Here is a 23,782-nt window from a genome sequence, read left to right on the forward strand (position 1 = left end):
GGAAACCTTGGTGCAGACCATTTAGGGATGTGGTGGGGGGGTGCCTGCCTCTCCATCCTTTCGCTTCTGTGGCCCTGTATCTTCCAGAGCAGGGCTTGGAGGAAGCAGACAGTATCTGTCATGCTTCTGCAGGGAGGGTCCATTGTCCTTCACGTTCCTCTGCCCTTTTGGAAACTTCTAGGATCTCTGGGTCCCCCTTTCCAAAGTGGGTGGCATATCTTTCCTGTGTCCCATGGCTGGACACAGTCATTGTCACCAGACAGGGCTCAGGGCCATCCTTCCCCTCCATGGACAATGGCCCTTCTGTCTCGGAACCGCCTCCCCTCCAAGTTCCATCATCATACTGTGTCACTCTTTCCGGTGCCCAGACGGCCGTGGAAGTGGGGAGGGTTTGCCATCTCTGTCCTTACTGTACCCATTGGTGTTCTAGAAGTGAACATAACCTGTACTGGAGAGGAAGTGAGAAAAGGGGCAGGGCTGGAAGACAGGATTTAGAGACTAGTACTGGCAAGTCAGGTACTAGAATCATGTTTCCAAATCTGCAGAAGGAGGAAGAAGGCCCAGAAAGACCCTGTCATCCTGATTCCTCACTCCACTTCTGGCCGGAAATCTCTTCCCTGAAACCCAGGTGGGGTATACCCTGGAGTCTGTGCTCCCAAGGCTGGCCCCTACTGGGAATCCTCACGTGGGCTGTATTTGAGATGTTGAGGGTGAGGAAGGCTGGGCGTGGGGCAGCTGGCTGGTGGCTTCTCCCAGTTTCAGTCCGAGAAGGCTCTGGTCAACCTTGCCAAGTTTTGACTTTCGTAGTGAAGAGGGAAATTCTGAAAGCTAGAGCGAGCACATTAGGGGAATTCTGAAAGCTAGCACAAGCACATTCTTCATGGAACTTGCATCTGGAAAAAAAAATTGAAGTGAAATTCACAGAATATACAATGTACCAGTTGAGCATCCTGGGTGATGCTCAGGGGCTAAAAAGCCTTGCAAGCAGAGGCCATGAATTTGATGCCCCAGGACTACCACCGTGCTCTGAGGAGCACTGCAGTCAGGTGTTTCAGAGCCCCACAATTAGAGGAGTGTGACCTCCCCTCCCATCGGCAGAATGGGAGCCCCAACGTCCGATCTGTGATCAGAGGTCACGGTCAGCCATTGCAACAACAACATGGGGAAGGAAAGGGGAAATAACAAAACGAACACTGCCAGTGGCAGGTGGTGCATTGCGATGTTTTGCAAGCACCACCTCTCTCATTTCAAAACCTTGGGTGGTTCGGTTTTTGTGTTTTCCCCCTTTGGTTATGCTTGGTAGAGACGAGGCTTGTGAGTGAATGACGGCACCCTAGCTAAACCAGCCCTGGGGAGCAGCTCCGGAGAGGATTTCAGAGCCTCCACCGCATCCATCAGTCCACCGTGCCCAGAGGCTGCCCCTCCCCGAGGCGCGCAGTCCCGGCGCCAGGTGCGCAGGTGTTGGGTCCAGAGAGCGGGGAGTCCTCCGAGGACAGGGGACCCGGCCCAAGAGCAGGCGCCCTACGGACTCTGGTTACAGTCACCGGTCACTTTCGCTTTGTCTTCGCCCAGGTCACCGCACCACCAGGCGCGCCCCCCGCCTCCGCCGGGCCGGCCCCGCCCCTGGCTTCCTCCCGGGTCCCGGGCTCGGCGGGCAGAGGAGCCGCAGCGCGCGGGGCGACGGCAGCCGCGATGGTGAGGGTCGGGGCGTTGCGGGGGGTTGCGGGGGGTTGCGGGGCGGCACGCGGGGCCCGCGCGGGTGCAGGAGGATGCGGCCACGGGGCATCCTCCGCGTGTCCTCCTGGGGAGAGGAGACCCCGCGCGCCGCGCGCCCCGTCGGGGCCGCCCCACCGGGGCTGAGCGCACTCCGGGCGTGCCTGTTCCCCGGAGCGGCGCGGCTGACCCCCGACTGACCGACCCGGCGCTGGACGCTTCACCTCCCCGAGCCTCCTTTTCCGCAGCGGTGAAGTGGGGTCAGAGCCTGCCGCCAGGCTGGATCCTTGCGAGGTGAAGGGAGAGCCCGTGGGACCGGGGCACCGCCCCCAGAAGTGCTGGGTAATAAGGTGACCTCTCAAGTCCTTCTTGGAGCTGCGGGGCGCCCAGCGCCGTCCAGCACTGGGAAACCCGAGCGGCCGGGGAGGCGGGGCGGCCTCGGGCGGGCTGTTGGAGGGCAAACTCCTCGGTAGAAAGAGAAAGATGTGGAGTCGGAAAGTTCCATTGAAGTTCATTGAAGTGTGGCATGGACCTGACTCCCTCTCCTCCTGCCTGGGAACACATTCGGGAGTTGAGTCACTCTCCACTCCCGCTGCCCTGCCCGCCCCGGCTCCAGGGCGAAGGGGACAGACAGAAAGAGCCGGTTTCTGCCCCTGCCCCTGGGACTCCCGGGAGGATGGGTCCAGTAGGAAGCTGAGGTGTGATGGATGGGGCCTGGCAAGGGGTCAGGATGCCTGGATGGCTCCATGTCCAGGGAGCTGGAGGCAGGAAGAGGAAGGGGGGCAGGAAGGTAGCGCTGAGCTGTAAGACCAGGCCAGGAAGCCGAGGGAGGCACCAGGAGCCGCCAGCACGGGCCCACTTCCTCTGGTGCCAGGCATGGGCTCAGCTGCCCCGGGTGGACTGGGTGGGCTGCACTGGGTGGGGGGCTTGGGGGCGGGGAGAAGAAACTCAAGTGAAGGGTGAAGTGTGTGTGGAGCGCAGATTGGGACGCACAGTTCTGTTTAAGGCAAATAGTGCATCAGCTCTGCAGAAAGTATGTATTGGTTCCTCTCCTCATTTACTAGCTCTGTCCCTGTTTCTTCTCCTCCTGCCACTTTCTCTATGCCCAAATCTTCCTTTCCTTCTCTCCACCTAGGTTCCTTCTTCCGTTCCCTTCTCTTATTTAAGTGTTTGCTGCCAGACCCTTCCTTGTTTATTGTTTGTTGCCAGACATTTGTGGGGTAGCTCAGGAACAAAACAATGACTGGAAAGATGGAAGCAATCAGCAAATGGCTTGAATGTATTTATGGTGCAAATGAGAGTTTGTGTTTTGAATTATTCCGCCCCCCACCCTCCCTTCCCCAAATACACACAAGGTGTACGCGGCTTTAGCCAGCTGGGAAAGTGTCTCATGCCTTTCCCTGCATCCACTTTAGCACAGGGGTTAAGAATGTGATCCTGGGGAGTTGATGTTGGTTCAACTCTCAGGCTCTGTGACAAGAGTTAAGTGGCTTAACCCCTCGAAGCCTGGGCTATTGTGATTTTTTTTTTTAAATAAAACTTAAAAACTGCCCTCCATGGATTGTTGTGAGGATTAAATGGAACAGAGTGAGCAAACAGCCAAGTAGCACAGGGCTTATTTCAGAATTATCTCAGAATTCAGCCCCCGTTGAATAGGGGGTTAGTATTCCGCCAAGATGTAGAAGCTGGGGCTGGAGTAATAGCACAGTGGGTAGGGTGTTTGCCTTGCACGCGGCCAACCCGGGTTCGATTTCCAGCATCCCATCTGGTCCCCAAGCACCTCCAGGGGTAATTCCTGAGTGCAGAGCCAGGAGTAACCCCTGTGCATCCCTGGGTATGACCCAAAAAGAAAAAAAAATGTAGAATCTCCTCAACAGCCTGCAGGGTTTGATAGGAACCAACTAGATACCCAATTGGGCAGTTTGCCAAAGGCCCAAATAAAATTCCATACTAAGTTAGGAACAATTAAACACACAATTTTGCAATGAGGAAGAGTTTAGCTTAGTTGGTTGTTTTATTTTTAAAACGTTTATTATTTGAGGGGTGGGTTTGGAGCTACACCTGGCAATGTTCAGGGACTACTCCTGCATGCAAGGCAAGCACTTAACCCCCTGTACTATCTCTCTACCCTTGACTGTGTGTTTTTATTATTTTATTTTCTCTTTTGGGTAATACTCTGCAGTGCTCAGGGCTTACTCCTAGCTCTGTGCTCAGGGATGACTCCTGACAGTGCTCAGGGGACCATATGGGATGCCAGGATTGGACCCTGATTGATCACGGGCACAAATGCTCTACCTGCTGTACTATTACTCTGACTCCAGAAATCATCAGGTTTTTTTATTTGTTTGTTTTTTGAGCCACACCTGGTGATACTTGGGGGTTACTCCTTGCTCTGCAAGCAAGAACCACTCCTGGCAGCAGTGCTCAGGGGACTATATGGGATGCTGAGGAATCAAACCCTGGTCGGCCATGTGCAAGGCAATTGCCTTACCCACTCTCTGGCCCTGGCTCTGTGTCTTTAAAAATATTCAAAAGAGGGCTGAGGAGAGAACTCAGAGGGTTGAGCCTACGGAGTTTTTGTTGCTCCCCACTGCATGGTTCCTGAGTATTGCCTGGAGTGACCCCTGGGATAGAGCCAAGAGTAGCCCCTGCACGCTACTGGATATGGTCCAAAATTTGTTTAAATATATGTTTTTATTCAATATTTTATTATATATATTTAGGTTTTTAGACCACAAGTATTGTGTAGTTATTGGAACTGACTGCTAAATAAAGCTAGGGGAAAAGACTTGGGCCACACCGACAATAATAGCTATTGTTTGTTTAGTATTTATGCGAAGCACTTTATTTATACACTGTCACATGCCTTCGCTAACAGAGTGCATATTATTTTATTGTCGCCACTTTACAGTTGAGGAAGTCGGAGGTCGGAAAGGTCATGTCCTCAGTCATCAGTCACTGGTGAGTGGCAGAGGCAGAGCTTGAAGGGACCCAGGGCTGCAATGCAGAGTGTGGCCCCTACATTCTGAGCTCAGGGCAATTGATCCCAGGAGTTCATATACCTGGTTGCCGCCCACATTCATCTGAAGGTGACAGGGAGAACAGATGGGATAGTCTTTTATTTTGTTTTTCTTTTTGGGCCACACCTGACAGTGCTCAGGGCTGACTCCTGGCTTTGCTCTCAGGGATCACTCCTGGCGGTGCTTGGGGAATCACATGGGATGCCAGAGATCGAATCTGGGTCAGCCGCATGCAAGGCGAGCACCCTACACTTTTTTTTTTCTTTTTGGGTCACACCTGGCGATGCTCAGGGGTTACTCCTGGCTCATGCACTCGGGAATCACTCCTGGTGGTGCTCGGGGGACCATATGGGATGCTGGGAATTGAACCTGTGTTGGCCATGTTGGCTGCGTGCAAGGCAAACGCCCTACCCGCTGTGCTATCGCTCCAACCAAGCACCCTACACTTTGTACTATCTCTTTGAGCTCCTGGAATAGCTCTTCCTTCTTTTTTTAATTTCTTCCTTTCTTTCCCCTTTCACTTCCCCTTCCCCTTCCTCTTGATTTTAAGCCATTCTCAGGGGTGGATCCAGGAACTATTACCAGCTGGTTACTCCCTACAATGCTCAGTGCAGTGGCTGAGATTGAACCAGGATCTTCCTGTGTGCAAAGCCTGTGCTCTGTCCTTTCAGCTATCCCTCCGGCTCTGGAGTAGGATTTCTTGAGAGAAAGGAACATTAGGGAAGTTATTGAGAGCTTTATTTCTAAGCGGGAGGGGGCTCCCAAGCAGTGCTCAGGGGGCCTAGAGGTCACACATTCAGCAATACTTGAGGGGCAGGAGTGATAGTGTGATAGTATAGCACTTAGGGTGCTTGCCTTACACCTGGTCAACCGGGGTTGATCCTCAGAACCCCATGGAGTGCCTTAACCCACCAGGAATAATTCCTGAGCACAGGGCCAGACATAAGTCCTGAGCATAGCTGGGTATGGCCTAAAGGTAAAAAACAAACGAAAAGGCCCCCAAAACCTTACTCAGCTATGTGGGCCAGAAGGTTTAGTGCTCGGCCAACAACTCCAGGGCAGCTTAGGAGTTGTTGAGGTGACCATGTGGTACAAGGATCTCCGGGGGCCAGGCATAAGCTCCCGCTATCTCCTAGCCCCTCGAGCTTTCTATCAAGGGTGTTTGGCCCGGACACCCTGAGAGTTTTGAGCTTGGAAGGGAGATCATCCGTACAGAGGGGAACGGTGTGTCAAGAATATCTCCTGCGTAATTGTCACCCATCTACTCACCAAGCTGCTGCCCCCGCAGCCTCTCAAAACCTCCTGCCCTGCAGGCCCTGGGAGGGCTCTGTCACCCCCCCCCCTGCCCCCCACGCCTGCCGCTTATCTCCTCACACCCCTGCCATGGTATTTCTTCACCCCTTCGGGCCAGCCTCTGTGCCCAGTGAGAGCTTTTCACCATCCAAATGCCAGTCTAGGCCTTGGAGCAATGATCCCAAAGCAACTCTCCAGGCTCATGCTGGGCTCAGGAACTTGCATTAGCTGGGGACCGCCTGCTGGCTTTTCTCTCTCCCTCTCTTCCTTTTTCCCTTCTTCCCTTCCTCCTTCCTTCCTTCCTTCCTTCCTTCCTTCCTTCCTTCCTTCCTTTCTCTTTCTTTCCTTTTTTCTTCCTTCAGTTCTTCCTTTCTTTCCTTTCTGTCTCTCCTCCTTTCGTTTCCCTCCCTTTCTTTAATTTCCCTTCTCTTTGCTCCATCTCCATTCCTTTCCACCCCCCTTCTTTCTTCCATCCTCTGTGGTGCTCAAGGAGGTCATATGGTACTGGGATTAAACTGGACCTTCTACATGCAAAGCATGCACGCTAGCCCTTTGAGCTGTCTTCCTGATCCCGGCTCTGGCTTTAGTCCTCCCTGTAAGCAAGCTACCTCTGTATGACTTTTTTTGTTTTGATTTTTTGACCACACCCAGTGACATTCTGGGGCCACGCCTGGCTCTGTGTCAGGGGCCCCACCTAGTGGTGCTCAGGGCCCAGTATGTGGTGCTGAGAATCAAACTCGGCTGGCCCCGTGCAAGGCAGGAGGCTTACCCCTGTACTAGGTCTCCAGCTCCCCTTTATTTCTTATTGTGCCAGCAGAGACCTACGCGTACAGCATCTTTCCCGTTGGCAGGTGCAGTGGGGCCAGGGCAGGCTTGAGACTTGAGGCACAGGCCGCTGGCTTCCCTGGCTTTAGGCCTGGGTCCATCTTGGCTCTGGACCTCTCTGGCTTTGTGGTGGGTGACGGAGTTTACAGATTGCAGCAGGCGGCCAGTCAGCGCTCCAGGAGAATGTGACCCAGGGTCACCTCAGGTTGGAGAATGAGATAATGACAGCTGTAGCAGGAGGGTAGAAAAAAAAATAAAGCATGCCCAGCACCCCATGAGGCCTGGACAGTGATTCTCATTTTCGATTATTTGTCCGTTCCCAAGTTTCTGTGTCAGACTCTTTGTGGCCATGCCTTGGACTGTGAGGGGCTCTGATGAGGCTGGTTGAAAAGCAAGGCAGCACAACAGTGGTGCATTCCTGTACTCTTCATTATTCCACCCCCTTCGCCACTTGCGGCCACCCAGTCTCTGAGCACACCCCCCATCCCCAGTGGTTTGCCTGCCTCCTCGGGAAGCATTTTGCTTTTCTAGCTCATGAGTAAATATTGGCCTCTTTAGGTTTCAGATGCCTGCTCCCCGAAACCTTGGTGAGGTCAGATAAACACCCTGGGATAACAGCTCTGGAGAGTAAGAGTTGCTTTTGGCTGGAACACAGAGAATCTTCTTGCCAAGGCCTCACAGTGGTCAGTGCTGTGTTGGCCTCTTGGACCCCTGGGATAGTGGCAGGTGGCCCAACCTCCCTCTGGGAGCTGGAGGTCCGCTTGGGGAGAGAAGTCTCACACCCCAGGAATGTATGGAGTTTGTGTGCCAGGCAGCTGCGAGGATCCTGAAGGAGGATTCTTGTCTGAGTAGGAGGTGGCTCTCTCTGACCAGCAGAACCCTTTCCTTTCTGTGGTTTGAAGTGGAATTCAGTCAAGTGCCAAAAGGTCTGCTGCAAACAATGGCAACATGGGCCAGCAGGAAAAGGAGTTTGGCTGATGCTCTCTGGGGAGAATAGAACAAGGATGGGCCATGGGGATTAGCCGGGAGGAGCTGTAGCTGTGATTTGTTCAGCCGCTGATACTCATCTCTCAGACATGTCCCTAGCCTCATCCCCAGCTCCTCCTAGGGCCCCTGCTTTGGGGCTCTCTTAGTGGCAAGTGTCAAAAGTCTGGTTCCTTTCTTGTGGGTGACTTGCTTGTTCTTCCTCTGCCCTCCTCTCAACTTGTCCCACCTTGGATCTTGCATTTTCCTTCACCGTCCTCTGCAACAGCTGGGTTCTTAGGGTCTGGAGAGGCGCTCCCCACATTGGGAAATCCAAAGGTTGGGCTTATCTCTGAGTCGGATCCCAGTGAAGATCCTGACTGACTGGAAGGCTGGAGATTTCCAGGCAGACAAGGAATCTACTTCAAGCATTGATGTGGGGGAGTGGGGTCAGGCCAGGAGGCAGAACTGGCCTGACCAGTCAGAGACCTGAGAGCTGAGAAAGTTGAAGGAAGATCTGAGCGTGTGCATGGTCACGTGTGTGTGTGTGTGTGTGAGAGAGAGAGAGAGAGAGAGAGAGAGAGAGAGAGTGTGTGTGTGTGTATTTGTGTGTATGTGTATGTGGTGGTAGTGGTATTAGTGGTTAAAAAGAAACTAACATTTGCTGAACCGAAACTACCTTTCTAGCTCTGTGGGTTGAATCTCCTTCCTGCCTGGCTTCTAGCCATGAAGCCCTATTTTTTTGGTGCCTTTCAGCCAATGGAAAAAGTATGCATTGAGTACCGCGCATTCTAGGGCCAGGTAAGGCCTTGCATGCACTTGCAGCAGCTGTGACCCTGGTTCAGCACCACATATGCTTCCCTGAGTACTGCCATGGTTCATTCCTGAACACAGAGCCAGAAAGAGCCCCTGGGCACCACTGGGTATGGTCCCCCAAAACAAACAAAAGGGAAAAAGAGAAGAGGTCTATTTTTTGGGGGGGGTAACACCCGGAGATGCACAGGGGTTACTCCTGGCGGTTCTCAGGGAGCCATATGGGATGCTGGGGATCGAATCTGGGTCAGCTGTGTGCAAGGCAAATGCCCTACCCATTGTGCTATCGCTTGAGCCCCAGAAGAGGTCTATTCTTTTTTTTTTTCCCTTTATTTTATTTTATTTTTTTTAAAGTTGTAGATTTACAATTTTTTGTGCTTTGGTTTCAATTATACAATGATCAGATACCCATCCCTCCACCAGTGCCCATTTTCCACCACCATGGATAATATCCCTCCCACCCCCATCCCCCCATCCCCCCTGTCTCTGTGGCAGGGCAATCCCCTGTGTTAAGAGGTCTATTCTTGATCAGGTGGATAGTATGTTTTTTGTGAGAGGATAGTCTCCTGGCTTGTCCCCTCCTGGGTTACCAGAGAGGAAGCTGACATGATGGAAGGTTGTAGGCTGACTTCAGACCTGTTAGGCAGGGGAGATCCAGGGTCAGTCACTTGCCCAAGAGGTTGGTCCTCTATGCACAAACTTTCACAGGAAAGAAGCAGTTTCTCCTGCTCATACCATGTGTGCACACACATGCACACATGTGTGGGCCTGGAGCAAGAGGCCTATCAGTCTCAGAACAAGAGGAGGGCTTGTTGGAGCTATGCCTGATGGAGTCCTGACTTTGGGCTTGGTGCCCAGGCAGGGAAAGAGTTGCAGCGGTGCCAGCAGGAGGCCAATGAGGTGACGGAGATCATGCTCAAAAACTTCGACAAGGTCCTGGAACGCGATGGGAAACTGTCTGATCTGGAGCAGCGTTCACATCAACTCCTGGATATGGTGTGAGGCCTGGGGAAGCCAGGAGGGTCCAGGGAATGGTGAGGGAGAGTCCTCAGGCAGCTATAGGCTCCAGTGCCTCAGGCCCTGGGTGGGGTCAGAGGCTTATCTGGGTGCTAGAGGGAGGTTTTGATTTCTCAAGGTTAGATATGCTACGGATAAACTTTTTGGAGTAAGAAGGCCTTGGTGTGAAGCTGGAGCCCTTCTTGCAGGTAGGGGGCTGCCATTATTAACAGTGGTGAGCCAGCCAAGCAGTAGTTCAGGGCTATATAGTGTCTGAGAATAGCACTGTGGGGTGGGGCATGGGGTCAGGGACAGTGGATAAAGGGGAGGAGATGGAAGGGGACTAGGTCTAGCTGGGTTGGTGTTAGGAGGATCTGGCTCCATGGCTCTGGGGGACCACTAACTCCTCTGTGTCTGGGGCCATCCACAGAGCACAGCCTTCAGCAAGACAACCAAGAAGCTGGCGCAGAAGAAGAGCGGGGAGAACATCCGCTGCCGGATCTTCTTGGGGCTAGCGGTGGGTGGTGCCCTGCTTCTCATCTTGATTGTGCTGCTGGTCCTCTTTCTCCCGCAGAGCAGCAATGTGACCAGCGCCCCAAAGACCCAGAATGCAGGTGTGGAGACTGAAGCAGAGGCCATAACACCATACTGACTGGTTCTGGTCTCCAGAGAGCCCTGGTGTTTGCTCTCTGCTGACTTCCCCACTGGGCAGGACCCCTTGTGTGCACCTCCGCATCTCCCATCCTACCAAAGACTGACCCCCTGAGGGGAACCTTCTGCACTGGTCATGCCAGCCCCATCTGGAGCTCAGTAAAAGCTGCTGTTTGGTTAAGAGCTGTTGGGTATGTGTGAAGATCTGTCGATGGGTTGGTCCTTGATCTGCCTCTACTCTGGGCCTGATCAGAAAGCTTCCTGCCTAAGACACTCCATCCCCGTCCCTTCCTTCTCAATATTATATAGCTATGATGGAGTACAGGTATAAAGACACAGTAGCTCCCAAACCAGACCTTTCAATCAGGACCCTCCTGAGCTTGTGCCCCTAGAGATGGAACCCATGAGTTTTCTGATAACTTAGAGATGCTGTTAGATTCATTTGGCAAACAAATCTCCAGAGGAGACTAAGAAAGAGGAAAGCACTTTGAAGATTTACACAGAAGGCGCTCACTGTTGGATAAGCTTTCCCCTTCTGGGGCTGGAGAGATAACACAGTTGGTTGGGTGCTTCCCTTGCACTCGACCAACCTGGATTCAATCTCCAGCATCCCATATGATCCCCTGAGCACCGCCAGGAGTGATTCCTAAGTGCAGAGCCAGGAGTAACCCCTGAGCATTGGTGGGTGAGACCCCAGAAACAACATACACACACACACACAAAATCCATCAAAAAAACCACTCTCCCCTTTCTGAACACCTCCGTCTCCCCCATTTCTCTTCCTATGTTCTTCCTCAAGCTCTGCACCTGATTACCGATGAGGTAGGGGGCAGTGATAATGGGATGTCCTTCTATGGCATCTCAGGTAGAGCTGAAAGGATGGAGTGAGTTCACCCAATAGGAAATAATGGAAACTTTCCAGCATCAGGGTCCCTCAGAGTCAGTAGGCAGTACCTTCAGGTCTGCTGCAAAGAGCCCTGGGTCCAGGTCATGAAAGAGAGAAAGAGTGTCTGATCAGGGCAGCTTCTGCTTAGATTATTTAGCAGAAGTGCAAGCTCCAATGTAGGTGGGCAGTGGGTTTCAGGGTCAAGTGTCACATAAACAGTTCCCTCTTATGGAGAGTGAGAAATAATATGTGGAGGGGCTGGAGCAATAGTACAGCAGGTAGGGTACCTACCTTGCCAACCCTGGGCTCAATCCCCAGCATCATATGTTCCCCAGAGCACTGCCAGGAGTAATTCCTGAATGCAGAGCCAGGAGTAACCCTTGAGCATCACCAGGTGTGGCCCTGAAGTAAAAAAAGATTAAGTGAAGAGTTGGATGATGCTTTCACCTCACACAGAGCATCCCTTCCACTGTGCTCATTGCCATATTCCTCCAAGATAGAGAGACAGAACTGCAGGTAAGGCACTTGCCTTGCATAGAGCCAATGGGAGTTCAATCCCTGGTGCCCCATATGGTCCCCTGAGCCTGCCAGGAGTAAATACTGAGCACTGCTGGGTGTTTCCCCCAAATCAAAGTCAAACTATCTTCTTATCCTGGGAAAGACTTAGGGAAGCCCCTGGCCCTGCAGCTGGTTAGCAACACTCTTTAGAGACCATGTGAATTTGGACAAGCCACTTTCAGGACTTGGGTTTTAGCTATGTAAAACCTAAGTCCTGAAAGTGCCTTACCTAGGTGCCAGGACAATTGTGAGGATCATTTATAATGGAACAGTTCTATAAAGGTAAAGGTAAAGGTAAAGGCCCTCCCGTTGATCGTCAATTTGCTCGAGCGGGCCCAGTAACGTCTCCATTGGAGACTCTGTTGTTACTGTGTCTGGCATATCGAATACTCTCGGTAGCTTGCCGGGCTCTCCGAGAGGGGCGGAGGAATCGAACTCGGGTCGGCCATGTTGGCTGCTTGTAAGGTGAACGCCCTACCCGCTGTGCTACAGTTCTATATGCCTAATAAATAGTAGCTAGTATTCAAATCATTCAGATTCTCAACCCTGCCTTACAGTAGAATCCTTATAATTCTTATAAAGACACCATTTCCAGGCTTAGATCAGTTCAATCAGATTAAACTTCCAGCCTTGAAGCTAAAGTTTAATTACGAGAAATATAGTAGGCACTGGAGCATTAGAACATAGAGTAGAGCGTTTACCTTGCAGGCATACCTGACCTGAGTTTGATCCCCAGCCCCTCATATGGTCCCCCCACCCCCAAGTCCGCCAGGAGTGATCCCTGAGTGCAGAACCAAGAGTAAACCCTAAATACCAAGCCCCTACACCACCAATGTAGCTGAATCCCCTTGACTCCTGCCCACTGTTGCTTGCCATACCCCCTTGACTTGATTTCTTTCCTTCTGCTCGTTCGTTATACTCTGGGGCATCTTCCCTTTAAACCATTACATCCCCTTGTCTAGTTATTCTAAATACCACAGGTAAGTGAGATTATCCTGCATTTGTCCAGAGTAATATGCTCTTTTGTTGTTTTGGGGTCCACACCTGGTGGTGCTCAGGGCTTTCTGGTAGCTTTCTCTGCTTAGAGATCAATTTTGTGGAAAGTCCGGGACCATGTGTGGTGCTAGGGACAGAACTTAGGTCAAACAAGTGGAAGACAAGCGCCCTCTCGTTGTACTATCTCTTCTAATTTGGAGGAGATTCACATCCTCCAAATGCAATGCACACATACTCTACCGCTGAACCTATTCCCCAAATCCGCGGTTTTTATATTTTTCTTGTAAAGCTTCAACGGTTCAACTCTTATTCTAGGAGATTTGAGAGTAGGCTCAGAGGGTAACCATGGGTGTCAGAGATCGAACCCGGGTCAACCAAGCCGCGTGCAAGGCAAGAGCTATATCCGCCAAACGATAGTTCAGGTTTCACATTGCAATTACTGTGCCTAACACATAAGAAACGAGCAGGACATTTTTTCTTTTCCTTTTTTTTTTTTTTAAATTAGTGAATCACCGTGGAGTACAGTTACAAACTTACGGACTTTCGTAATTGTATTATAGTCATACAATGATCGTTTACCCATCCCTCCACCAGTGCCCATTCTCCCCCAACAAAGTTCCCAACATCCCTCCCACCTCCCACCCCATCCTCCACCATCCCACCCTGCCTCAACTGCAGGGCATTCCCTTTTATTCTCTCTCCTTTTGGGTGTTGTGGTTGAGCAGGACATTTTAAGCAGGGCAGTGGGAGGCGCCCTCTCCAGGCTTTTCGCTGAGACTCGGAACCCTGAGCCTGGGCTTTGCAAGGCTTTTCCTCTCTCTCTGAGAAGACTCTATCCTGAGACCCTCTCCTAAGCGTGAGCGCCAACGGAGGGCTCCCGAACCCCGCACACTCGCTTTGGAAGGCTTAACCAATACTGGGTACTAGAGTCATTCCAGGCTCCGGCCCCTAACCAAGTGTTTTCAGACCGTCTCCTCTCTGCCAATTGGCTTCGCGCTTGGGTCACTTGACTCATACGAGCCAATAAGGGGCGAGAGAAGTAAGACTTCCGCTGTCTGCGCCGCAAGCGGCGCCTGTGCCCGCCCTTGGGACGCTCGGATTGGTCGTCCTTTCTAAACTCGCCATTCTATTGGCTAGCACCTTGGAGCCGCTGTCCAGCGGCCTCCACGGCTGTGTCAGATCGCCGGCAGCCATGGCGTCTTATTTTGATGAGCACGACTGCGAGCCGGTGGGGCGCGAGCGGGACACCAGAAACAACAGGCTGCTGGAGCTCGCTCGGTGGGTGCGCGGGGCCGGGGGGTGAGGTGTTGGGGGGCAGGTTTCTGGACCGTGCCGGCCCCGGAGGGGTGAATGGAGGCGGCGGACCGTGATGAGGAAAGAGGAAGGATGAATACGCAGGGTAGTCGGAGCGGGTGGGGTGGGGGCTTAGTCGAGCATCAGCTCGTGTTGTCCCGGGGGAGTCGGGCCCGAGACCCGAGGGGCTCGGGCGCGGGGGCTGGGCTGGCGGTGTGAGTGGGCGGGTCGGCCCGGCAGCCGCGCGGGGTCCCCACGGGCCCTCGGAATCTGGGGTCAGCAGCTCATTCCTGCGTCACTTCTCTGCCCACTGCCTCGTGTGTCAGTGACAGTGAAGAGCCTGGGTGCCGGGTCCGTCCGATAGCTGCGGTCAGTTACTGCCCGCAGTGCTTCGTCTTGTGAGCACTATCATCATCATCATCATCATCATCATCATCATCATCATCGTTATTTTGGGTTTCGGGCCACATCCGACTGTGTTCAGGGTTTACTGCTGGCTCTTGCGCTCAGGCATCACTCCTTAGGGGGCTCGGGTTCCATATGGGGTGCCGGAGGATCGAACCCGGGTCCGACGCGTTCATGGCAAGCAAGCGCCCTCCTCCTCCGCAGCTCACGTGAGCACTATTTCAAGGGCAGCTGTTACCGCTGCTTGCTAGGGCAAAGGTGTGCATCCGCGAGTGCCTAGTGGGTGGTGGGGGTGTGGCAGTCTGGGCGTTCCTCAATGCTGACCTTGCATCTCCTTCAGCTCACTGTTCAATAGGATGGACTTTGAAGACTTGGGTTTCCTTGTGGTAGATTGGGATCACCAGCTACCTCCACCTGCTGCCAAGACCGTGGTTGAGAATCTACCCAGGACAGTCATCAGGGCCTCCCAGGCTGGTGAGAATGATGGAGTCCTCCTGTTTAGGGCAGCAGGGCCGGACACATGCAAATGTGTCTTCCCGTCTCTGACTGCTCCTGGCCTTTCATTTTTCCATCTTAGGAAAGGAGTGGCCTTCAGGAGGGGTGGGCTCGGGGCTCTAACACCTCTCCTGATCAGTCACTCCCTCCTAAAGGGCTCAAGTGCCCTGTGTGTCTTTTGGAATTCGAGGAGGAGGAGACCGCCGTTGAGATGCCGTGCCATCATCTCTTCCATTCCAACTGTATTCTGCCCTGGCTAAGCAAGGTACCACTTCCTTCCCCCCAGCTTCCCACCCTGTCCTGGGCCCAGTTCTCAAGCCTCAATTTGGTTATGAATTGTGGGGAGGGGCTGGGGTGACATTTGATTTTGCTTAGTTCGGGGTCACATCCAGGGATGCTGAGAGCTTGTTCTGGCCCTGTGCTCAGGCACCACTCCTGCCAGGGCTCCAGTGACCCTATAAGGTGGTGGGGAATTGAATCTGGGTCACCTGAGTGCAAGGCGTGTGCCTTACCCTCTCTACTATTGCTCTGGCCTCTGACATCTGAGAGCATGTGAGGAATTCCATATGGGGCTTGGGTTCCATATGGGGTGCTGGGGATCAAAACGGACCCGGGTTGGGGCTGGAGTGATAGCTTAGCCGGTAGGGCATTTGCTTTGCACGCGGCTAACCCGGGTTCGATTCCCAGCATCCCATATGGTCCCCTGAGCACCGCCAGGGGTAATTCCCCTTAGTGCAGAGCCAGGAGTAACCCCTGTGTGTTGCCGGGTGTGACCCCCAAAAAGAAAAAAAAAAAAACCGACCCGGGTTAAAGTTCTGCCTGACTCTCCCCAGACAAATTCCTGCCCCATGTGCCGCCATGAGCTGCCCACAGATGATGATACTTACGAAGAGCACAGGCGAGACAAGGTAGGGGCTGGCAGTGGTAATGGGCCTCCCTCAGATCTTGTCCTTGGTGTGCTCATCCCCCACGACTAGCAGAGCTGAGTACCCTCAGGTCCTTGGCTCCGGCTGCTTTTCCAGTCACTCTGGTGATGGACAGGAGCCTGGGCAGCGCAGCTGTGTGAAGCTGTTTGAGCAGTGAGAGCTAGCCCCGAGATTACAGCCTCTGTCCCTGGCTCACAGGCCCTTCAGCCCAGTGCCGGCTCGTGTACCTTCTTTTCTTTAGGCTCGAAAGGAGCAGCAGAAGCACCGGCTTGAGAATCTCCACGGCGCCATGTATACCTGAGGCAGCTGGGGCTGGGCAGTGGTTGTCCACTACGTCATCATCTCGAACCTCTGATCCTCATTAAAGATTTTTTTACCCACCCTGCAGCTGCCTTGCTCACAGGATGGGGCTGGGGCTGTGAATCCTCTAGGGCCCTGCTGCAGTTGGGAGAGGTGGTCCTGAAGAGCAGAAGGTGCCAGGCTGTGTGTCCCTCTCTGTCAAGCCTGCCGGCCCGTCTCAGTTCAGAGCAGTGGAGTCCAAGAACCAGATGGGTTTATCCTATGTTTGTGCAGTGGGAAACCATGATGTGCCAGGAAGTCTGGGTCTGGTACCAGAATTAAGGATAGGGCAAACCAGCCTCAGCCCAACCCTACTATTTTATGTCAATTCTAGGGGCTTTCTTTTGGTGTGTGTGTGGGGGGCGGGGGCACTGGGGGAGAGGGAGGGGGAGTAGGGGAGCTGCATCTAGCGTGTTCAGGCTTATTCCTTGCTCTGCACTCAGATCACTCCTGGTGGGGCTCGGAGGACCATATGGGATGCTGGAAATCGAACCTAGGCTGGCTGCTTACAAGGCAGTGCCTTACCTGCTGTACTGTCATTCACCACCACCGCCACCCTCCCCTTCCAGGGGCTTTCTTTAGCTCCATTAGGAAATTATTTCTAACACTTAAAATATTTGCTCTCTTCATTTTCCCCCTTACCCCACCCCCAGTCCCCTATAAAGCTTTGTTTTTCAAAATAGATTCTGAGTGGGGAATGAGGATGAGAAGATCAGGTCAGTTCTTTAGATTGTCAAAGGGCCTTGAGGAAATTTGGAGTGCACCTGGCAGCTATCTAGAAAGAGTGTGTCTACTCTCGAGTCTTTCCCTGGGCCAGGGGCTCCCTCCCATCTTTGGCCCAGAGTAAGCTATGCTGGATGAGGCTCTCTCTGACGCTCCAGAACAGACTACAAGCATGCAAATTAGAATTCTTTTAATAGATATATAAAAAAAAAGGTACTAAAATACCCATGTGGTTCTGTTGTGTCATTTACCCTAAAGAAAGGGGCAGTGGGGGAAGCATCCCAGTATAGCTCTGTGAGGTCTCAGAGACTAAGGCATGCTCAGCTCTTCACCCCTTTCTATCCATCTGGCTGTTCCCAGGCCCCAGTTACTGCAGCAGGAAACCCCAGTGGTCTGGCTTTGCCACCAGGGAGTTGAAGGCACCGGAAGGGCTGGCTGGGTGAGTGAGGAGAGGTTATCCTTAACCCAGAAAACACTGGTTGGGGAGCGGACTGTGTGCAGCCTGGGCAGATGCCAGGGCCCGCTCCTCCATGGCACAGGTGGGCACGTGCAGGCTGCTAGGACCAGGGGAGCCTAGAGAGCCCAGTGAAATAGTCCGTCAAGGTTATTTTTGGTACAAAAGAAATGCAGAGAAGGGAAGGCTGGGGAGCTGTGGAGGCCGGGCCTGCCGCCCTCCCCGACCTCAGATCATGGCGATGTTCTCGGGGGCACAGTTGAGGTGAGTGGAGGTGCTGCTGCTCCCAGAGGACTTGCAGGCCCTGCTTGGGGCTGGGTGCAGCGCCGCGACCAGTGTCTCCGAGGACACAGCCCCGAACTCGTAGCTGAAGGTGCCGTAGAACACCAGGATGTCAATGACAAACACCCACTCACACAGGGCCGCGCCGTGCTGCAGCAGAGAACTCTCGTGGAGGAAGAAGACGCCACCTGGAAAGGGCTAAGGAACTGTTGTTCAGCAGGGACAGAGAGGGAGTGGCACCGCTTCTGCCTCCCCCACCCCTGGCAATCCTGGGCAGTGTTAACTGTGATGGGTCCCCCCTCCCCCCTCCCCGAGGGCTGGGCTGGAGGAGCTGCTGGCCACCGTCTCGAAGGATACTGAGGATCAGGGTGACAAAGGCGATGACCGCGAGCACGATCCGGAGGTAGGCCACGGCCAGGTCCTGGGGCGCGGTGGCTCCGTGGTAAGAGAGGGCACAGTGCAGGCAGATGAAGAGCAGCCCGGCGGAGAAGGCCACTCCGGTTCCAACGTAGTGCAGAGACTTGGCGTGATCCACCTGGGCCCCAGAGAGGGGCTGTCTGGGAAGCAGCTCCAGCCCAGATCCCTTCCCGTGGCCTCTGGCCTCCGCTCTCCTCCTCTCTTCCCCTCCCACTTCCCCCCCCACCCCAACCTTGAGTGGCTGCCTCTGCAGCTCGGGCCAGCCCTCAGGAAACTGAGGACCCTTCCCTGCAGAACGGCCAGCCCCTGTAGGGGAAGTTCCAGAATGCCATGCTAAGTTGCTACAGAGCATGAAATGACCAAGAATGTGATCTTCAGGCAGTGCAATTTTTTTTCTTTTTGTTTTTGGGCTGCAACCAGTGTTGCTCAAGGATTTCTCCTGGAGGGGCCTCAGGGGACCACATGGGATGCTAGGGATTGAAACCAGGTTGGCTATGTACACGGCAAGCACCCTGCCCCTTGTGCTACGGCCCCAGGCAGTGCATTTTCATAAAACACAGGGAAATGTCCTTGCATTTACTGGCCCCATCCAAGAACAGGTGGGGCAGGCGATCCTACCTGGAAGTTCCCCACTACCACCAGGCCCGCGGTGTTGGTGCAGCCTGTGATGAGCGTCGTCGTATTGAGCCAGGAGTGCCGGCCCTGCTCCAAGAGCTGCCCGTAGCGCAGGAGGCAGATCAGGGCCACTGAGGGAGGAGAGTACGTGGAGGGCCTTGCCCTGACCCAGCAAGCCTGCCAGCTCCCCCACCCCAAGGCCGGAAGGGAACAGATAGGCGGGTGATCACTGAGTTTCCTCAGGCTGCGGGCGGGCGGCAGGGTGGCTGTGTGGGAGTCAGCCTTTGACCTTCGAGGAAGACAAGTGGCCCCCTCTCACCATGGCCCTGGAAGGGGAGGGTTGTGCTGACCGAGGGCTGCTGGGCCTTTCTGGGAGGGGCTGGGGGTTTCTGGATTGGGCTGGCAATGCAGGTTGAGGGCACAACTCACCCATGAAAGCACCCACGTTGCCAATGAGGCTGAAGAGGCAGCTCTCTGGGGGATATGTGCCACACTTGCTAAGGGGGAGGGGGCAAGGACAGAGTGAGAGAGGGTGAGAGCCCCCGAGCCCCCACATTCTGGCCCACCCGCTCTCCTGTGTCACTGGAACCAGCTTTTCAGCAGGCGAGTCACTGATTTATAACAGGGGTGCTGTCCTTCACAAACCACTGGCTTCGGGGGTGCCCTCCACAACCCTGATTTCCTCATAGGAAAGAGTCCCAGCAGACCCCGAGACTGGAACTCTCTGAGCTTGTCAAGGTCACAGCTAATCTGGCTTCCCTTGAGCAGGGGGAAGGAGCTAACTCTGGAATCTCCATTTATGATGGGGGCCTGGATGGGAGGGAGTAACACTGCGTCTCAGATTCCTTATCTATAAAATGGTAAAAAACAAGCTGCCTCAGTGCTGCGAAGACGAGATGCCCAGAAAGCTCTCGGCACAGTAACCAACTCAGGACCGTTGTTATAGTCTCTGCATGGAGTTCTTATTCCTGGGCCCCCTAGCTTGGCCTGGGAGGGGCTTGGGTCTCCCGTATCCACCCTGTTTCCAGGCCTTACCTGATGAGGGGCACGTCATCCAGGGTACAGCAGGTCTTGGGGCCCCCTTGCTCAGTGGGGTCAGAAGAGCACGACTCGTTGTAGGACCTGGCAGGCAGGACAGAGTAGACTTGGGGGAAGGGGCTCTCCCACGCGGCTGGCCTGGCCGGTGACCTCAGGCGGCTGGCACCACCCTCCAGGCCTCCCTCAGCACCAACAGAAGAGCCCACTTCCCAAGGCCCGCCTGAGGCGGGAGCCCGAGGGGTGAAGGGAAGGCAGGAAGCAGCAGGTGGGCACAAAGCCATGCCTGGGGAGGGGCCGGAGCTGCCGTGTCAGAGGAGAGCAGTGAGGCCTAGGATGTCCATTGGCCTGCGGCAGAGCCGGCCCAAGAGGGGAGAGACATGAAGAAGGGAGCGTGAGAGAGGCGGTCTGCAGAGTGCACTGTACCAGTTCTCCACGGGGCACACGTGGCGGTTCATCACGGCCATGGCATACCTGTGGGGGTGCCAGCGTCACTCCACGGCTCTGCCCATCCCTGCCCATCCCGGTCCTCCCTGCAACACTTCTCTGCCTTGCAGCCCCTTTAGCCTCACGGTCTTTGTTGGGGGACTCAAGCTGGTCTTGGCCTGGAGGCTCAATGCTAGCACAGCACCCACAGCCCAGTCAACGAGAGGACCAGAGAAGTGCAGGGGTGCCACACGGTCGGGCAGTAGGGGTGCCAGCTGACTCTAAGGTACCGTGGGCCCAAGCACAAGGGTAGGATTTAGAGACAGTCAGAGAGCCCTGGCCACCAGAGTGGAGCCTGCAACAGGCCAAGGATTTGTGCCACCAACTTTCTCTTGGTTTTGCCTGCCCGGTCCATTCTCAGCTCAGGTCTCTTTTGTCCCCTGGGTTGTCTCCGGCGCTCGGGGTGTACTCACACAGTCCATAGGCCCGTGATGGAGAATGCTGACAAGCTGACAGGAAGGAGGATCCAGGCGGTCATGAGGGAGGGGGGCCAGGATGATGGTAGAATGGGGGCGAGGGCGAGAGGTAGGTGGGGATGAGGGGTCGGGCCGAGCTACCTTAAGGAACTTCGCCAAAACCATCAGCTGCCCTGGCCTGGTGGGGAGAGAGAGGTCAAAGTCCAGGGTCCTGTGACTGGCCAGTGGGGGGGGGGGAGGGGGGGCAGAGGAGGGGGAGGGGCCGGTGGACACCAGGCTCCGGGCTCCCTTGGTTGGGGCCCCGCGGGCTCCAACTCTGGGCTGAGCCCACACCGGGGGCTGCAGCCACGGGGGGCTTCCGCGTTCCAGATGCCACTGGCGCGCTCAGACTCCGCGCGCCGAGCCCTGACATCTGGAGCGGGAGTGCCCGGGGGTGGGAGCGCGGCCGGGATCGCGGCAATCACGCCGAGGGAAGCCCGGGCCGGGTGGAGCGGCGGGGGGTCGCGGACACCTGCCCACCGGCGCCCGGGGCGGCAGGGGCGGCAGCCCGCGGGGAGCCCGGCACGGACAACGCCGGCGGGGGCGCCCGCAGCCCGGGCTCGGTTTCGAAGCCCTCGGCCGGCGGACCCGCCGCAGCTCGAGCCTTCGCGGGGGCTCCCTGGAAGGTTCCGGGGTAGGGGGACGCAGGGGGAACCCCAGCAACTCACCTCCTCGGAGCGCCCCTCGCAGCGCCCAGCTCGGCCCCCTCGTGGCGCTGTCTCCGCCCGCAGCCCAGAAAGGTTTAAAGGGCCGGGCGGCCCCGCCCCTGGCGCCCCTGGCCGCCGCGCCGCCCGCCGGGACGTGGAGTCCGCGCGCTCCGGGCCCCGGCGCCCCGGCCCTGCCCGAGACTACAACTCCCGAGCCCCCGCGGCCGCGTCACGGTGCAAACGGGGGCGGCGCTCCAACTTCGGAACCTGGGCGCGGAGGGCAGCGGCCGGGGAGCCGGCGAGATGCCCGTGCCCGCGGTGGGCGCGGCGGCTGCAGGGACGCCCAGCTCCACCCCCGCCCGCCCTGGGCGCGGGGCCGCGGGAGCGTCCCTCTGCCGCCGGGCACATTTTGCGGCCGGCACCGGCCACTGGGAGGCTCGGGGCATCTGCTGTAATGTGGCGCCCTATGCCTTCCTTCCCCAGTCCCTAGGCGAGGCCGTTGAAACGCGAGCGCCAAGCGTTGGCAGTTGCTTTTAAGACATCCAAGTGCCCTTGGCTTCTGCTTCCCTGAGCTCAGCAAACTCCGGAGGAGGGCTACTTACATTCGACACTCTTTTATTTTCAAGGGTACAAGTACACAGAGTACTGTCCAGAAGTCAGGGTCCAAGACATTTCCTGAATACCGGGCACTGATTAAAACCACGCAGCAGGGACCAATGGAGCCTTTCTAAGTGGCCACAAATGGCCAGGTATTGGCAAAAAAAAAAAGAAAGAAAAAAAGAAAAGTTTGGGACTCTGGGAGAAGGAAACAGGATGGTGTGGGAATTAATTTTCCAACAGATTCACCGACATTCTAAGGCCGAGTAGTCTTCCTAGATCTTCTTCTCATGGTTAAAAGTGGGGATATTTCCTTTGACACAGCAGAAGCGTGCCTGGCTCTTTAAAATGCAATCCACAGTTTACTGAGTCCCCCGTGAGACAACATTGGGGTCGATAAGGTTATTTACCTCGAAAGGTCCGGGCGTCCTGGAGTTAGCTTTGGCAGTTCTGGGAAGGCAAAGGTAATGTACCTACCGGGGAGTGTGGGGGCGGGAGGGGCGTGGGGAAAGGAACACATAAACTGGACTATGGACTATGGCTTTAAGGGGTAATCTTTTTGGACTCAGAGATTCTCACTCTTGGCCCACTTCCCCCTTTACGGAAAAAATAATTCCCTCCCCTTGTCATCTACCTTTTCTTTGTTTCCGGGACACACCAACACGGTGCTCAGGATTGAGCTGGGTTCCCCTATGTGCAGAACATGCCCCATAAGCGCTGTTCACTCACTCGGTCCCATCAATCTTTACGCACGGCACCCTCCCATCACCATGGTACCAAGGCTCTGCCGCCCCGCCTCCTTCTTCCCAGCGGCCACCAGGGGGCCGTATTGCCCATTCTGGTAAACACTGGACCCAGTGGCAGGTAAAAATGGAAGCAGGGATGGAAGAAGGAACTCACTAGACTGGGTGCCCAGGGTGTGCCTGGTGTGCAGGAGGCCTGGGTCTGATCCCTGGCACAGCATGGGTCTCTCCTAGCACAGACAGAAGCACTGCAGGTGTGATCCATCCTTCCCATTCCTCTCCCCAAAGAAAACCCTACCCTACCCCCCCAAAACAGAACCTCTGCAGTGATCCCTGGCTGACTGGGGTACACCAGACTGGAGGTGACACAAGGATGGAAGTCTGAGGCATTTTGCTGGTGGTGACTGTGCACCAAGGCCATAAATATTAACACTACTGTTAAACACACTACCAATTACATAAATTACGAACCCCAACCCCAACCTGGTGAATGCACTGGAGATGCTTTGTGCCTGGGGAAAAAGTGACTCCTAGAATTCAATTCCCACCTAGGGATGCTCCCACTGGGGCAGGTACCTTTCTCTCATCTGCCCAGGAGTCTTAGCTAAGTTTCACTGTTCTTAACATTTACTTAGTAGAGTTCCTGCTCAACCACCATCATGGTGCAGGTCTGATGTCAGGCTTCACCTGTTTCAACATATTGTGGGGTTGAGACAGGCACCCCAGAGCAAGGACAGAGGCAGCCTTGGGCTTAGCTGACTGAATACCCTCTAAAATAGAATCATCCCAAAATAGAGCTCCCAACAGAAGGGCTCTTCTTGGAGTTGGCAGGAAGTTGTTGCCTCTCAGGTAAGAAGTAGGACCAGATATCTTTAAAAATCCCTTCCAGCTCTAATGCTACGTCGCTGTTACACTCCAAATAGGACAAGTCTTAAAATAGGCAATGTAAATTAGAGATGAGATTTCAAGTGCTGGGTTCTGTGGTGCTGACAGGACATTAAATTGATCCTTCCCTTTTGTACACAAATGATTTCACAACTTTTGACGGAACTGTTATAAAATGTTCTGAGTTTATTGGTTAAAAAGAATACTGTATTTGAAGAGTAACTTCCTCTTAGAACTTTCAAATAATTTGCACCTTTTGCTTTATCCACAC

General features: G+C 54.7%; 3 protein-coding genes across 3 annotated transcripts; 2 read left to right on the forward strand and 1 right to left on the reverse strand.

The window, feature by feature from the left end:
- The first annotated feature begins 1,413 nt into the window (after positions 1-1,413).
- Positions 1,414-10,450, forward strand: VAMP5 (vesicle associated membrane protein 5). Its single transcript, XM_056118125.1, has 3 exons — positions 1,414-1,695; positions 9,486-9,623; positions 10,054-10,450. Exons 1-3 carry the CDS (start codon positions 1,693-1,695, stop codon positions 10,273-10,275), a joined length of 363 nt encoding a protein of 120 aa, XP_055974100.1. The 5' UTR covers positions 1,414-1,692; the 3' UTR covers positions 10,276-10,450.
- A 3,404-nt stretch (positions 10,451-13,854) lies between these two features.
- On the forward strand, positions 13,855-16,214 carry RNF181 (ring finger protein 181). The gene is made up of 5 exons (XM_056117545.1): positions 13,855-13,992; positions 14,753-14,886; positions 15,063-15,172; positions 15,741-15,815; positions 16,075-16,214. Exons 1-5 carry the CDS (start codon positions 13,907-13,909, stop codon positions 16,132-16,134), a joined length of 465 nt encoding a protein of 154 aa, XP_055973520.1. The 5' UTR covers positions 13,855-13,906; the 3' UTR covers positions 16,135-16,214.
- An 856-nt stretch (positions 16,215-17,070) lies between these two features.
- On the reverse strand, positions 17,071-21,434 carry TMEM150A (transmembrane protein 150A). Its single transcript, XM_056117669.1, has 8 exons — positions 21,308-21,434; positions 20,598-20,778; positions 20,125-20,172; positions 19,699-19,785; positions 19,093-19,160; positions 18,667-18,794; positions 17,989-18,166; positions 17,071-17,819 (listed from the first exon to the last, which is right to left on the reverse strand). Exons 2-8 carry the CDS (start codon positions 20,660-20,662, stop codon positions 17,578-17,580), a joined length of 816 nt encoding a protein of 271 aa, XP_055973644.1. The 5' UTR covers positions 20,663-20,778; positions 21,308-21,434; the 3' UTR covers positions 17,071-17,577.
- Positions 21,435-23,782: the final 2,348 nt, after the last annotated feature.

The sequence above is a fragment of the Sorex fumeus genome, unplaced genomic scaffold (assembly GCF_029834395.1).
Source record: "Sorex fumeus unplaced genomic scaffold, SorFum_2.1 ptg000003l, whole genome shotgun sequence".
Taxonomy (NCBI): Eukaryota; Metazoa; Chordata; class Mammalia; order Eulipotyphla; family Soricidae; genus Sorex; species Sorex fumeus.